At 42.3% G+C, this 15844-nt stretch overlaps 1 protein-coding gene across 3 annotated transcripts in view; it reads right to left on the minus strand.

Moving 5' to 3' along the window:
• Positions 1-441: 441 nt before the first annotated feature.
• The window catches only part of c17h12orf56 (chromosome 17 C12orf56 homolog), a 31087-nt gene continuing 15684 nt past the window's right edge, over positions 442-15844 (minus strand). Inside the window, exons 4-14 of one of the 3 annotated variants that reach the window (XM_012878277.3) lie at positions 14113-14305; positions 12668-12823; positions 12524-12588; positions 10554-10698; positions 10333-10427; positions 6000-6089; positions 5765-5852; positions 5602-5676; positions 3256-3333; positions 2999-3180; positions 442-790 (exon numbers count right to left, since the gene is read on the minus strand). In XM_012878277.3, coding sequence (XP_012733731.2) covers positions 679-790; positions 2999-3180; positions 3256-3333; positions 5602-5676; positions 5765-5852; positions 6000-6089; positions 10333-10427; positions 10554-10698; positions 12524-12588; positions 12668-12823; positions 14113-14305 — 1279 coding nt within the window. In that variant the 3' untranslated portion in view covers positions 442-678. Of the gene's footprint in view, positions 791-2998; positions 3181-3255; positions 3334-5601; positions 5680-5764; positions 5853-5999; positions 6090-10332; positions 10428-10553; positions 10699-12523; positions 12589-12667; positions 12824-14112; positions 14306-15844 lie in introns of all 3 variants that reach the window. The other 2 variants (XM_021324409.2, XM_036149299.1) reach the window with 2 other exon arrangements.

Raw genomic sequence — 15844 nt, forward strand, 5'->3', positions numbered from 1 at the left:
AGGATTGCAATGTCATCTTAATTTAAAGCAAATATTTTCCCATGGATGAAAGGGTAGATGGATGAATGGATGAATGGATGGATGGACGGATGGATGGATGAAAGGACGGATGGATGAATGGACGGATAGATGTATGTATGTATGGATGGATGAACGTATGGATGGATGGATGAACGGACGGATGGATGAATGGATGAACGGATGCTCGACTGTTCATCGTGTCAGTAACCCTTTAACCTCCTAATCAGATCAGCATGTGAGGAGCTGCACAGGCTTTGGTTTTGCATTGAGCTCAGATCCTTAAATAAAAACAATTTAATTAAAACACATTTTTTATGACAAATTTGCTTTTCTTTTGGTTTGATGACCAAAAAAAAAAGCCAATACTAAACAAACAAATAAGCTTACTCCAGTTGGATTTTATGTAAAACTGATCATTTATTGTGTTTACAACAAGAAGATGAACCAATCAGGTTGAGGCTCCGCCTACTTCCTGTTTTTGGTGTGATGACAGATGACATGGAGGCCTTGTAGGATCTCAGAATGATGCTTTAGAAAGCTGAACCCCTGACAAAGATCCATAAAGATGCTAAAGGCACATTTCTTTATCAGTGTTTATTATGTCTGCTGGGTGAACATCCAAAATGGGTGAAATGCAGCAGAGATGTTCCCGTCCAATCATCTGCGCTGGATGAGAGTCTGGATGCATTGGACGAGTCGTAGAGTCGGTCCATAGATGGGATAATGAGGCTGCAGCTTCTCCTCGGTGCTGGACGGAGTCACAAAGTACCTGCAGGACAGAACCGGCTTGTTCAGACCAACGGAGAGCATTCAGCCATGATTCAGGACCGGGATTACTGGGAGCCTTTCAAACTGGTAAGATGTGTGGATTCGTCACACTGTGATATAATTCATAGTTTTCTGTATTGTGGCTCTTTAAGAGCTGCGGTCTACACTCTTTCAATCTCCTCCAAACTCTTGGATGGATCCTGTTATCCCTGTTGATGAGTGGCCTCCCCATGTATGAATATGGATAACAACTGTATTTATGAGAAAACTGGAACATTACATACAAGGAACTCCAATTTTTCCTTCCACTAAACTTTCCGTTAACATGCTTAGACATGGTAGTTCGTAAGCCACCAGCGTCTTTTGTTCTTACCGATCTTGAGGAGAGTGTCGGTGGCTATCTACTTGCAAACTGCCCACTCAGCAGTCTTCCCTATGCTCTGTGTGTTTTTATTCATTTATTTTAAAAACAACTTTAAACTGCATACGCACAACTCTAGCAAATCAATGCATCTTGGGAAAAAAAGGAGCAGAGAGAAGAGCAATCTTATGATTTTTACTCCTTAAAGGCATACTATGCAACATTTTTCAGTTAATTAATATGTTCCATACCGTTTTGGATGATTAAATTAGTCATTTCAGGTTGAACTAAGGTTTTCTCGGCCGCCCTGGTGGTCTGTGGGGGAAATACCGCACTTGCAATGCAGGAGCAGTCGGCCCGCAGTCACAGGCTCAGTAGTCTCGTGTGCATCATGAGAGTCGGTCTTGCTTTACGGCGAGAACTGCTACACGCCCGCAGTGAAAGGTGTGCTGGTTGCTAGCGCAGTGGCGATATTTGTGCAGTTATCATGGCGGAACCAGCGAGAAAACAGCGAGAGCCCATGTTGGAGCAGGCAAGAAAGAGGAAAAGGGTTCTGGACAGAGAGAGGAGTCGTACACGGGTGAACATAGAAGGCTGCAAGGCTGACGCGGACCTCGCGTTTCTGCTGATGCGATTGTAAGTAACATTGTAGGGTTTCCCTCACGCTACCGCCTCGCCGACATTCCAAAAAAATAATAATAAAAAAATAAAACTAACTCGATATGCGCGCCGCTCCGCTCAGCCGGTCAGCGGCGCAAAGTTTGTCCCCCCCCCCCGCTCCGCTCCGCTCCGCCGGTCAAATAAACATGCAAGCATATTGAGTTTTATTATTATTATTATTATTATTATTATTATTATTATTATTATTATTATTATTATAATAATCTTTTTTATGTTGGCGAGACGCTACCGCGGCGGCTGCGGCTTGGCGAGGCGGTGGCGGTAGCGTCTCGCCAACATAAAAAAAATAAAAAATAATAATAATAATAATAAAACTGGCGAGGCGGCGGCGGTCGCGGCTTGGCGAGGCGGCGGCGACCGCCTCGCCAAGATAGCGCTGCAAGAAGCTTGATGTTCATACCTTCACTGTGTTAGTCATTGTTTGTACTGCCGTTTTTTCCACTTTTCGTTGCGTTCGCCTGTCTGCTAAGCTCAAAACAACCGCGCCTGGCTTGACGGAGGAACCAGAACAGCTGAGCATCTTTACGACAGTGCACTTTTACTTTCGCCCTCTTGGGGGAGCCTCGCTGGAAAATCAACCCCGGTTGCATAGTATACCTTTAACTTATCTTACGATAATTGTGCATCGGTTCTGTTACTTAATCATTTCTTACAGTATTTAAATCCATTTTGTCTCAGTTATCCATATTAGCTGTAATTACATTTTACAGTATTCAAAAATATTATATAGCATCAAACTCAACTCAAAGTTCTTGAGAAAACATGTAAAACACAAAAATCTTTATTCTTCAAAGAGCATTATATAGAAATGAAACAAATGCTAAAATATATTATTATTATTATTATTATTATTATTATTATTGATTATCAACTTGGTCACAAACCACTGAATTATTCCATAATCTCATATTCTCTCATTCTAGTTTTTTTTTTTTTAAATACTTCTTTTCCTTTCAGGTTATAACTACTTCCTCTCTTTTCAAACATATTTTAAATATTTATTGGTAAAATATTTTTGTTTCCTTGATACTTTACTGTTTTATTGCTCCTATGTGACTAAAATTAAAATGAAACCAATGGACCGGACAGTTTTGCTCCTGTAGTACTCTGCTGTGCCACCAGGGGGCGGTGCAGACTGTGGATCACCTGATAACCGCAGCTTCTGACCTGAATTCCTCTCTGAAGTGCGTCTGCAGGTGCTGCCCCAGCTGGTTGCTGTGCTGCAGACAGGCCAGCAGGAGGCGACACCGCTGGAAGAGCAGGACGGACTGCACCGGGCCCAGGATGGACCCCTGCTGGTCGGACAGAACCTGCACCAGCTGCCGGGCCTGGTGACGGATGAAGGGCAGCTGGGGAGGGCAAACTGAGGTTAGACGGAGGAGATAAGGAGCAGAACACCTCGACTCCTCTGAGGGGAGCTTTACCAGATTGGGATGAGGCTGAAGGACTCTGAGGATCCAGCACACAGACACAAAGTTGTCTCCTTGGAAACATCTGCTGGTCTAAAACAAAAGAAAAACATTTAAATCTTTAATTAATGTTTTTCTTAAATAAGTAGCTAAGTAACTCCAGTTGCATGAAAAGGTCATTTTTTTTCTGGATGTTTTGAAGTTATCTTAAACTGCAAACGGTGCGTTCATATGGGGTTAGACGTGTAGAGCGAGTGATTTCCAGGTTATCCCTAGAAAAAGCGCGTTCAGGAGCGAAGTAGTGGTCCGCGAAGCGAAGCCTGATGCAATCGGCACAATTTGGGCGAAACGAGCGAAGCGAAACTGCAACTCGCTCGAGTTGAAAAATCTGAACTTTGCAGTCAATTCAAACTGCATTAATGGTGTTCCTCGTCCATTTATTGTTTTAGTCCAGCTCACCAGCTCTCCACTACCATGCTTGACAGTACGAGTTGTTTGTGCTGCTTTCGGTGCATAATGCTTTGGTCTGTCCAAACCACATTTTCCAGAAGTCTTCACTCAGAATAACAAACAACGGTTCTGCAGCCATGTTCTGTTTAGAGAGGAGAAGTTTTCTCCTTTAGCCCTTCCAAACAGCCTTTTATCATTGTCCTGTCATGAACTTTAACCTTCCACCTGCTAACGGACGCCGGTAGAGTCTGAAACGCAGCCACTGGGCCATTTTCATAAGGACTGCATGTGTAGAACCTTTGGGTAAAATATCTGGGACAGACACTGGGCAGCTATCTGAAATGTTTTCTGCTCAGAATGATGGTGAAGATTCTCAGTCATCCAGGTCATGGTCATTCCAAAAAAGTTTAAAAAAACCAAACAACTGGACTTATTTCCGAAGTTTGAAGACGTTTCGCTTCCCATCCAGAAAGCTTTCTCAATTCAAATGTCTGGAGTAGTGTGGAGTTCCAAGCTTTATATTATTGCCAGACAAAGGCACTGCAATGGCTTAGATAACATGCAAATTAAACCAAAACTGGACCATGCCTCTGCAATTGTGAGTCGTTAAGGTCGTTATATGCCTAGTCTACAGGAGCGATGTTTTGATCACCTGCATGGAGGTGAGGATTGAGGTGATAATTGGAAGGAATCAACACTAATGCTGTGTTGTATGTTTTTGAAAGTTGGAACCTGAGTCCTCCTCTGTTTAAGGTTGTTTTTTCTCTCTTAACGTAGACGGCTTCCTTCACGTCCCTTTCAAACCATTCCAAAAAAAGTAAAAAACATTTTGGTTCACATTTTGGACAAAGAAGACAGATGGTTTGAAAGGGGTGTGAAGGAAGCCGTCTACGTTAAGAGAGAAAAAACTACTTTGAACAGAAGAGGAGGCCTTAGGTTCCAACTCTCAAAAACTTACAACACAGCTATAGGATTAATTCCGGCCAACCATCACCTAAATTCTCACCCTCATTCGGGTGATCAAAACATTGTTCCTTTAAGCCAAGCCAATAACAACCCTAATGACTCCTCGTTACAGAGGAGTGGACCAGTTTCGGTTCAATCTGCTGCATTAATGGCTTTAACGACCGCCCATTACTAAGGGGTGGTCCTGTTTCTGTTGAATTTGCATGTTATCTAAGCCATTACAAGGCCTTTGTTTGGGCAGTAGTATAAAGCTTGTTACTCCACATTACTCCAGACTTTTTGAATTGAGAAAGCTTCCTGGAGAGGAAACGAAACGTCTTCAACTAAGGAAAACAAGTCCAGTTGCTTTGTTTTTTACTTTTTTTGGAATGACCATGACCTGGGTGACTGAGAATCTTCACCAGCACTTTGAAACCATCTGTCTTCTTTGTCCAAAATGTGAACATGTTGATCCTCAAAGAGTGTTCTTTGTCTTTAAGGTGTAGGTGGACAGTCTTGTCCTGAGGAGGTGGCATCGCTCTTGTAGGCCAAACCAATAACGACCCTAACGACTCCCCGTTGCAGAGGCGTGGACCGGTTTCGGTTCAATTTGCAGGCCTACAATGACCTTAACGACTCCCCATTACTAAGGGGGTTCAATGTTATCATGCATGTTATCTAAGCCTTTGTTGGGCAGTACTATAAAGCTTGGAACTCCACATTACTCCAGACATTTTGAATTGAGAAAGCTTCCTGGATGGGAAGTGAAACGTCTTAAAACTTCGGAAACAAGTCCAGTTGTTGTTGTTTTTTTTACTTTTTTGGACTGCTCAGAACTTCAGGACTTCAGAGAGTTTGGAAGAGATCCTGCAACTCTCAGGTCAGGTCATCCTGTTTACCCGAGCCCTGATATATGTGTAATAACCCCCAGAATTATTTTTACATTTCTTCTCTGTCAGAGCTCACCTCGAAGCCCATCAGCAGCAGCTCAAAGAGCAGAGAGCAGGCAGCATCTAGATACTCTGAGAGCAAAGCCTGAAGCTGCTGGAGACAAAGGTTGGAGACGTTAACAAATTATTATCTAACGCGTTTGAACACATGTCTGCAGAGAGATCAATAATTAGTTAACCTCAGAGTCGGATGCAGATCCTCGGCTGTGCTTCTCACCATCAGGATCACATATTAAGGCGAGCAGCAGTCTGGAGATCAGAGCTCCTCTACAAGGAGTGGAGAAAAAAAATTAGATGTGCATTTCCTGTGAAGGCTGAAAGCTAATGATTATCAAATGAAAACTGCCCAAGAAGCCGAATTCAACTGAAAATGTTCCACAGGAGGTGGTAAATGGGAAGGTTTTTGGTGTTTACTTTTTGGCAAACAGCAGGCTGCTCCTGGCGGCCTCCACCTCCGTCTCTCTGAACATGATGGCGAGCGTCTGGAGGATGAGCGTGCTCAGCCTGGACAAGATCAGCAGCGTTAACACAAACACATCCTGAAACAAACGCCGGAAAGTGACCTGGAAACGACATTTAATTAAGCTCCTATTTAAGCTTAACCTGACAACAGCCAGATGCATGTCTTGCTCCGCCTAGCTCCACTCACATACATCTGGGACTCCGCCCATTAAAAATGATTTCCCCAACCAAATTTATGGTCTGGCCAATCAGGATGCAGGGCGGGTGTTTCCTGGATGTGACGTATCGGAGAAGCGACCGTGAGATTCCAACAACAATGGCGGCTCGCATCGAGGAAGCAAGCGTTAGCATTGATGCTGCTATTTCTTCTGTGTTGTCCAATCTACCTGATATTGTTTCATTAAAAGAACATCAGAGAACGGCTCTGAAGGCTTTTGTTGGTGGAAACCATGTTTTCACCCTTCTCCTGACCGGATTTGGCAAGTTTTGTTTTCCGGGGCACGTCCGCAGCGGTTAGCCGCTAACCGTTAGCGCGAACCATATTAGGAGGCCTTTAGTGCTCAACGCGGTCGGCCCGGGATCAACTCCGACCCGCGGCGCTTTGCCGCCTGACCCCCCGTCTTCCTGTCAGCTCACTGTCAATAATACGTGTGCCACTAGAGCCGCAAACACATAAATAAAAAAAAAATGTTTTCCTGCATCGCTCTCATCAGCGTCACGGGTTAGCTTTGGTGTGAGTGGTTGAAATAGCACGTCGATAAAGATGACAGACAAGTGGCTTATCCAATCATATGCAAGAAGTTTTGATAAGGCCCAGCCTTCAATAAAGGCAATTCCTGTGACGGTGTCCCAGATGTATGTGAGTGGAGCTAGGCGGAGCGAGACATGCATCTGGCTGTTGTCAGGTTAATTTAAGCTCCCTTACTTCTTCCATTTATTGCTTTTCTCGGCTCAACAAAGAAAACAGGAAATTAGATTCTAATCTCAAATTAACCCCTTCCTTAAGTGAACCTAAATGAGATCTAATCTAAACGCTTTCTCTAATATTAGCTCCTCAAAGTTCTCACCTAACGCAGTGATTTAAAATATAAGGAACAGTTAAAGGTGCATTGCGCAGGTTCCAGGTTTTTTTTACTCGCGTCTGCCCCCTCTGGCAACAAGCTGAAATGACATGTGTTGTGCGCGTGCACGGAAGAAGAGGAAAAAAATTACTTCAAAAGTCTTTTTTTGTAGGCATAATGTCTTCTAAGGTAAGAAAGTTAGAAATATTATTTTGTTATATAATATTAAGATAATATGTTACTTTGAATGAAAATACTTCATATTGAGTTAATAGTCTATTTTTCTAGGGGAAAACCAATAGCTACCCTTTTACTTGGTCAATAATAGAAGGGGCGGACTGGCCATCCTGAGGAGGTTGACGCTCTTTGTCACAGCAGCGCTGTTACCAACGATTTTTCAGACCTCTGCTCCACTGATTTATTCATTTTCACAAAAGCAACTTCTCGGCTCTTTTCTGTGTTATTGGCGATTTCACGTGAAAGGCACCATTTGTTCTCCGGTTACTTGAGGGAGCTGTGATTCTCGCACACAGCTTCCTGGCTGAAGCTCCGTACTCGCCTGCAGCAGGAGCAATTTGAATAAATTGAAAATTATGAGGGTTTGAAATAATCTTCTTTACAAGAAAGCAGCGTCTGTTCAGTGAGCTGCAGTAGTGCTGCAGGAGCTCCTGCTGGCGTGGAGGCTGTGAACAGCGCTGGGACAAGAGGTCAGAGCAGAACGAAGCTCCCTGCATTGCTTGAAAACTGCCTCCATATTTACTCTGATCTTGATCCATTGCCGATCAGACTCCATTTTTGCCCTTTTCATTGCACTAGACATTTTAAATTTTTTTTTACTCGTGTGTGGAGTCTGTGATGGGGTCTGAGATGCGCTTGTTGCTGGTCTTTCACTGCAGAAAAGGAACTAAAAGCAAGTAAGATTTTCTTGAAATTGGTCAATTTTTCCTTGATTTGAGCAGCTAAATAAGACTATTTGCTTATGGAATAAGTATTTTTACCCCTAAAATAAGATAATTAGGATTTCTGCTCTTAAAATAAGATGATGGCAAAGAATTGTTCCAATTTGAAGTGCAAAAATCTTATTCCATTGGCAAATAGTGTTACTTACCTGCTCAAATCAAGGAAAAATACACTAATTTCAAGAAAATGTTACTTATTTTTAGTTCTCTTTTTGCAGTGTTGGTTGAACCTATAGAGGCAACAGCGGTAAGCAAATTGGGCAATTGTAAGAATATATATATATATATCCTTACACTATATATATATATATATATATATATATATCTATAGAGATATATATATATATCTATCTATGTATACTGTGTCTGTCTCATGGTATATGTGTAGGTATATAGTATATGTGTTCTTATCTCCTTATATCTGTCTATGTGGACTATACCTCTAGCTGGTGTCTCTCTCCTAGCTGTGTCATCTCTTATATGGTTGTATCTCTCTCTCTAGTGGTCTCTCTCTCTATAGTCTACTCATTCTCTCTTCTCTCATCTATATATAATATATATATATATATATATATATATATGTATGTATATATATGTATATGTGTGTGTATATATATATATATGTATATGTGTGTGTGTGTGAAAGAAAATAGGTAATATTTAACTTAGAACATGCGCAATGCACCTTTAAATGGAGGATTAGAAGCTCTATAACAGGGGTGTCAAACATACGTATGTTTGACACCCCTGTTATACAATTTAGTCCGGCCCTGTGGCTAAATGCATTATCAGTATAAAAAAAAAATTTCCCCCCAGTGTCCTGTCTGGCAATGTGGCAATAAGATGCCACAAAGACCTCATCAGATTTGACTTTCACAAGTGGACAAGATAAAAGGAAGAGAATGATAAAACAATTTTTGAAAAAAACATGTACTTTGTTTAATTAAAAATATGCAGTTCCTATATTGTCCACGAGGGGCGCTGTGTTTTAATTAGCAGATTAAGCTTCAGGTGTGGAAAAATTCAAATCATTTTTTAATTTTTATCTGTTTGATGTATTTTGTCATGCAGTACAGTGTTTTTAAGTTCCAAAAAATGTGAATAAATGTTTTTCAACATTGTATAATCACTGTGATCAGTTCTTATGCATAATGCACAAGTAAATGTTTAACTGAGTAAAAGTATTGTTGAAATTGCACATACTTACTTAAAAACGCTGAGGTTATTCATAATATATTGTGTAAAAGTGAAATTAACTTAATATAAAAATCAACAACAAGTCCACATTTATTAGTTCTATTTAATCTTGCAATGAGTTAACTCGTGTGGCCCTCTTGAGATCAGATTAAGCTGAATGCGGCCCCTAAACCAAAATGAGTTTAACACCCCTGGTCTATAAGGAGCCACAGCAAAACAGCACAATATCCAAGCATGATGACGACAGTAGAGACAAGAGGCAGAATGCCCTCATTAACAGGAATAAATGATAGAAATATGCTGCTCGGTGTGTAATGAATTGATATATTAATTTTAGAAAAATATTTTGATATCTAATACTGAAATAGTTTGCTAATATGTACTGAAATGCATGCGTACACGCACGTTTTTCAGGTCTGCCTTTCCCTGAAAAGCCACAAAAGTTAATAGCTGGAGAAGCCGACTGTTCACAGCGTGCTGCGTCCAAGCCAAACAACTGAAAGTTTAGTGGAAGAAAAAAGTGTGGCATAAAAGAAAGGTGCACTACCAGCCTTGAATGGACGCTGAAACAAACTCATAAAACAGCTTGGGGGGAGATTTGGGGAGGATTTGGCCAGAATACAGAAAATGTGATCATCTCTGCTCAGATACTCGATAAATTATGAGGAAATCTTTCAGCTTTTTAGTTACTTTGGAGTAATAAGTCTGTTGTACGAACTATATTCTCAGTTTTTACAAAAAGGAAGATGCACACACTGCTGGGCTTTTGATTTTCTCAGATCTTTGATTGGTTAAAAGCTTTCACGTTCTTGATCTCTAATCTTGGACGCTAACCTTATAAAACATATACTTCCCCAAATCAAAATGATGTAAAATCATCATCTAAATTGAACCCTAATATCAGTGAAATCACAAAACGTCTGACTTCATTCATCCTCATCATAACCTAAACCTACACTTTGCAATGATTATCTCCTCTTAAAGTAGTATTTTATTCAGATAAACCTAAAGCTGAGCCCCTGGAGGTGGAGCGTCTCTCTGTGTTTCCTCACAACATGAACCACGTACAGAAGCTGGTCTGTGGTGTAAACTCCACCGAGGCTCTGGCAGCCGTGAAGACATTCCTCCAGAGTCTGAACCAGGAAGAGGAACACCTCACTGGACTGGAAACAGACGCAACATCTCAGTTAAAGGCCGTACAACTGAACCAAAATCTTCATTTCTGTCTACGTTTTTGTGTCCAGGTCGTGTCTTTGCTCTGCAGCATGTCCACCATGATGACGCCTCACCCTCCAGAAGAGCCGGCGCAGCGTGATGTTGCGGTGAGCGGCCGTCCTCAGCTCCTGCAGCAGCAGGTACAGGTTCTCCATGCTGACGCCGTCCTGCAGGAGCTCCAGGCTCAGCTGGGCGAACAGGTGGGCCGTCCGCTCCCCGCTGCACAAACCAAACACAGTCAAACCCTCCGCAGGTAGCACCTGATCTGAGGGATGCTCTGCAAAGCTGAGCCTAAATCTAGACGTCTCCCAGTGGGACCTTCACTGGTCGGCCTTTAGATCAGCTTCTCCTCTCATGGCTTCGTCCTTGGAGCTGCAGGTGAATAATCTGTGAGACGGGCCTAAACAATGAACTTTCAGAGGAAGTCTGCAGCCCAGATGCATGTTTTTATAATATTTAGGTCTGTTAGCGACACCTAGAGGCCATGTTGGGGAACTGTTACTGATGATGTTACTGAAGAACGCTCGTTAAAAGCCTATTTATACACTTAGGAATGTACATTAAAGCACACTTATTATTATTATTATTATTATTATTATTATTATTATATAACATCGACTGGGACCGTGACGGTGTGGTCTGAGTCGTAGAGACGGTTTGAAGCGTTGGGTTGAAGCTCCTGATCTTCACACGGGAAGGAGGGAAGAGAAATGACAAGGACAGAAGGAACTAAGGGAGGAAGGACCCAAGGCGAGGATAAAAGGATGTAAGGCAGGAAGGAAGGACCCAAAATGAGGATAGAACGAAGGAAGGAAGGAAGGAAGGAAGGAAGGAGCCAAGACAAGGATAGAAGGAACTGAGAAAGGAAGGAAGGAAGAAAGACAAGGATAGACGGAAGTGAAGAAGGACCCAAGACGACGATAGAAAGATGGAAGGAAGGAAAGAAGGAAGGAAGACAAGGATAGAACCAAATAAGGATGGATACAGGATGAGGATAGAAGGAACTGAGGAAGGAGGAACCCAAAACGAGGATAAAAGGAAGGAAGTCAGGAAGGTAGGACAAAAGACAAGGAGAGAACAAATTAAGGAATGATAGATCCAGGATAAGGATAGAAGGAAGTAAGGAAGGAAGGGCAAAAGACAAGGACAGAAGGAAGTAAGGCAGGAGGGAAAGACCCAAAATGAGGATAGAAGGAAGGAAGGAGCCAAGACGAGGATAGAAGGAACTGAGAAAGGAGGGAAGAAAGACAAGGATAGAAGGAAGTGAGGAAGCACCCAAGACGAGGATGGACGGAAGGAAGACAAGGATAGAACAAATTAAAGAAGGATGGATACAGGATGAGGATAGAAGGAACTGAGGAAGGAGGAACCCAAAACGAGGATAAAAGGAAGTAAGGCAGGAAGGAAAGACCCAAAATAAGGATAGAAGGAAGGAAGGAAGGAGCCAAGACGAGGGTAGAAGGAACTGAGAAAAGAAGAAGAAAGACCAGGAAGGGAGCAAGGAAGGACCCAAAATGAGGATAGAAGGAAGAAAAGAACGACCCAAGACATGAATAGAAGGAACTACGAAAAGAAGGAAGAAAGACAAGGATAGAAGGAAGTGAGGAAGGACCTACGACCCAAAGATAAAAGGAAGGAAGGAAAGAAGGTAGGAAGGATAAAAGACAAGGATTGAACGAATTAAGGATGGAAGGACCCAAGATGAGGAAGAAAGAAAGGAAGACAAGGATAGAAGGAACTAAGGAAGGACATAGGGAGTGATGAAGGAAGGAGCGTCTCCAACTATGACCTGATTTTTCATGTTTCCGTCTTCTTGCTTATTTAATCGGTGGACAGTGGAGGAATGAGCATCACCCCAGCGGCGTTGCAGTGATGCCCACGCACCGTTTCATGCGTCCTTAAAGCGCAGACGCCATGTTCCAGCAGAACATCCATGAGCCTCTCTGTTCCTGAGGTTCCTGGAAGATCATCCAGGAACCAGAGAGATCATCCAGAACCAGAGAGCTTTAATCTAAAACATGAAACATCTGAGGCCCTTTACAACCTGATGGAGTCAGACGGGGCGGTGCTTCTCCTCCTGTAGAGCGGATCCAGGAGTAGCGTGGACTTCTGGACACACAGACACAAACATCCTGCCGTCAGATGACATCCAGCACGCAGCCTCGCTGATTTCTGTGTCTCCACCCACGATGATGAAGCTGTTCCAGGAGCTCTGCAGGTGGAGGTACAGGGTGGAGGTCTGACAGACGGCGTAGAGATGCAGCTCCACTTCCCTCTCCTCGTCGGCGGTCGCTCGCTCTCGTCTCAGCAGACGGGTCAGGATGGAGCTGATTCTTCTGGTCACCTGGAGCATCATGGTGGACACGATGAGCAGGTTTAACCAAGGAAGGAAGGAAGGAAGGAAGGAAGAAGGACAGAGGGAAGGACACATTGTTTATCCAATGGAAGAGAGAAAAAAGTCTGGAAACCTAAATATCTGATTATATTCTTATTGTCTTGTTCTATATTTTTCCAGACCAGGAAAATATTGAAATCCATCCCAGACTTTTTCCACCTTTTTAACCCTTTATTTCCTCTTAGTCATTTCATGACTTGCTAATCTCAACCACATCTGCCTAATATGATTGGCTTGTTCTCCTGTCTTTCCCATTTTAAATAGTATCTACAAAATACATACAGATGGATGGATGGATGGATGAACAGATGGATGGATGGATGAACAGATGGATGGATGGATGAACGGATGGATGAACAGATGGATGGATGGATAATGGAAGGAAGGATGAATGAATGAATGGATGAACAGATGGATGGAAGGATGGATAAACGGATGGATGGATGGATGGATGAACAGATGGATGGATGGATGGATGGAAGGAAGGATGAATGAATGGATGGATGAACAGATGGATGGATGGATGGAAGGAAGGAAGGATGGATGAACGGATGGATGAACAGATGGATGAACAGATGGATGGATGGATGAATGGATGAACAGATGGATGGATGGATAATGGAAGGAAGGATGAATGAATGAATAGATGAACAGATGGATGGATGGATGGAAGGATGGATGAACAGATGGATGGATGGATGGATGGATGGATGGAAGGAAGGAAGGATGAATGAATGGATGGATGGATGGATGGATGGGTGGATGGATAAACAGATGGATGGATGAACGGATGAACGGATGGATGGATGGATGGATAAACAGATGGATGGATGGATGAACGGATGGATGGATGGATGGATAAACAGATGGATGGATGGATGGATGGATGAACGGATGGATGGATGGATGGATGGATAAATGGATGGATGATGGATGGATGCGTCTCATTTTATATATTTTTCAACATTGGATTTTTGTGTTCAAATTACAAATAAATTTTTAATTTTTTAAACAAACATTCAGTGTGACATCATGCTGCTGCCATAGAGTATTGATTAATTCTGACACATTTCCGCCCCTGATAAATTGATAAACTGATAAATTGATAAACTGACAAACTGACAAACTGATAAATTGATAAATTGATAAACTGACAAACTGATAAATTGATAAATTGATAAACTTTATCTTTAGTTAAACCTCCATCCGGCTGATCCAGCGCTGGAGGCCGTCCGTACCTGACGGCTTTCAGCTGTTTTCAGGCCTTCTTCTCCCGGTGATGAGGGAGGCTGAGGGGGGTGAGGAAGGTGAGGAGGGTGAGGAGGGTGAGGAAGGTGAGGGGTCCTCAGGAGGCCCAGGGTCTCCGGGTCGGGGCAGGAAGCAGAGCGGGTGGTCTTCAGCGGCGGGCGGAGCTCCTCCTCCTTCCACCGTCTGGATGAACATAAGGATGGAGCTCAGTGACTGAGAAAATGCTGCAGCTGCAGGTATCTGAACAACTTTTTAATTCCTGACTGATATTTGCTTCTAAAACCATCTGCTGAAGCGTCTTGCTCCGTTTCTCTCTGCAGACGTCTCCATTTTTAGACTTTAACCATAAAACGTGTCTCCTTGTTGCATCTACAGCCGTTGTTTGTCCTCATTTACTCCCAAACGTCTGACAGACAGCAGCTGTTCTTGCAGGATTTAGTTTTCTTGACGAATGCGTTTAATGACGTCCCAGCGGTGCAGCAGATAAGCACGTTCACACTTTCTGCTGTTTGCCTCCGGTTTCCTTTGTTGCAACCAGGCAACCGGTGACGGTAAATCTGTTTGTGCATTCTTTCTCTGTCTCATTACCGCCGACACGTCGTTTCCTGACCGATGCTCGGAGGAATTAAGGCAGCGACGGGATCCAGAGGGACTGCTGCAAAGACGACAACCCTGACTTATATCTGGAAGGTTTCATCCTGTGCGTTTCTGTCGATCCTACACCCAAATTTCATTAAAGTGGATTTAGAAAAGCTACTTTTTGCAATGCATTGATGCTGGTTGAAGAGAAGATTAAGAGAAAATTAACTTAAGTATAAAATAAAAGAAATGAAACCAAAATAGTGCATTTAATTTTAAAATAAATGAAAAAAATGCAAATACTTTTTAAATGATAAAACGCGATAAATCAAAATTTACACAATACAAATAATAAATTAGAAAAAATACATAGAAAATGTTGAAACTCAATATAAAAATGATAATGATGATCCGGAGAGACGGCATCCATCCTACTTTGGATGGTGCAGCTCTTCTTTCTAGAAATCTGGCCGGATTTATTAGTCCTCCTAAATGCTGACAATCCAGGGTCCAGACCAGGAAGCAGAGCCGTAGTTTAACACACCTCTCTGCAGCTTCTGTACTGTTACCCATCAATTATCCTATTGAGATGGTGTCTTTCCCACGACCAAAACTTAACAGATCAAAAACTGATCTAAAAGGAACAAATCATAAAAACCTAATAAAAATCAATACGGTTCACCTTGAACCTAAAAATAAAACAATTAAATGTGGTCTATTAAATATAAGGTCTCTCCCTCCAAAGACTTTGTTAGTTAACGAATTGATTTCTGATAAACAGATTGATTTGTTTTGTCTCACAGAAACCTGGCTACAAGAGGACTACGTTAGTATAAATGAGTCAACTCCCTCCAATTATTCAAATTTCCACATTCCCAGATCTGTGGGAAGAGGAGGAGGAGTGGCAACCATCTTTCAGTCTGATTTATTAATTAGTCCCAGGCCAATTAATAACTACAGTTCTTTTGAACATTTAACCCTCAGTTTCCCTCATCCAAACTGCAAAGCAATAAAACCTCTTCTGTTTGTTGTTTTGTATCGTCCACCAGGCCCTTACACTCAGTTTTTGGATGAGTTGTCAGATTTCTTATCTGATTTGGTGTTAAATACTGATAAGGCTATTATAGTGGGTGATTTTCACAT

Source organism: Fundulus heteroclitus, chromosome 17, assembly GCF_011125445.2.
Source record: "Fundulus heteroclitus isolate FHET01 chromosome 17, MU-UCD_Fhet_4.1, whole genome shotgun sequence".
Classification (NCBI taxonomy): domain Eukaryota; kingdom Metazoa; phylum Chordata; class Actinopteri; order Cyprinodontiformes; family Fundulidae; genus Fundulus; species Fundulus heteroclitus.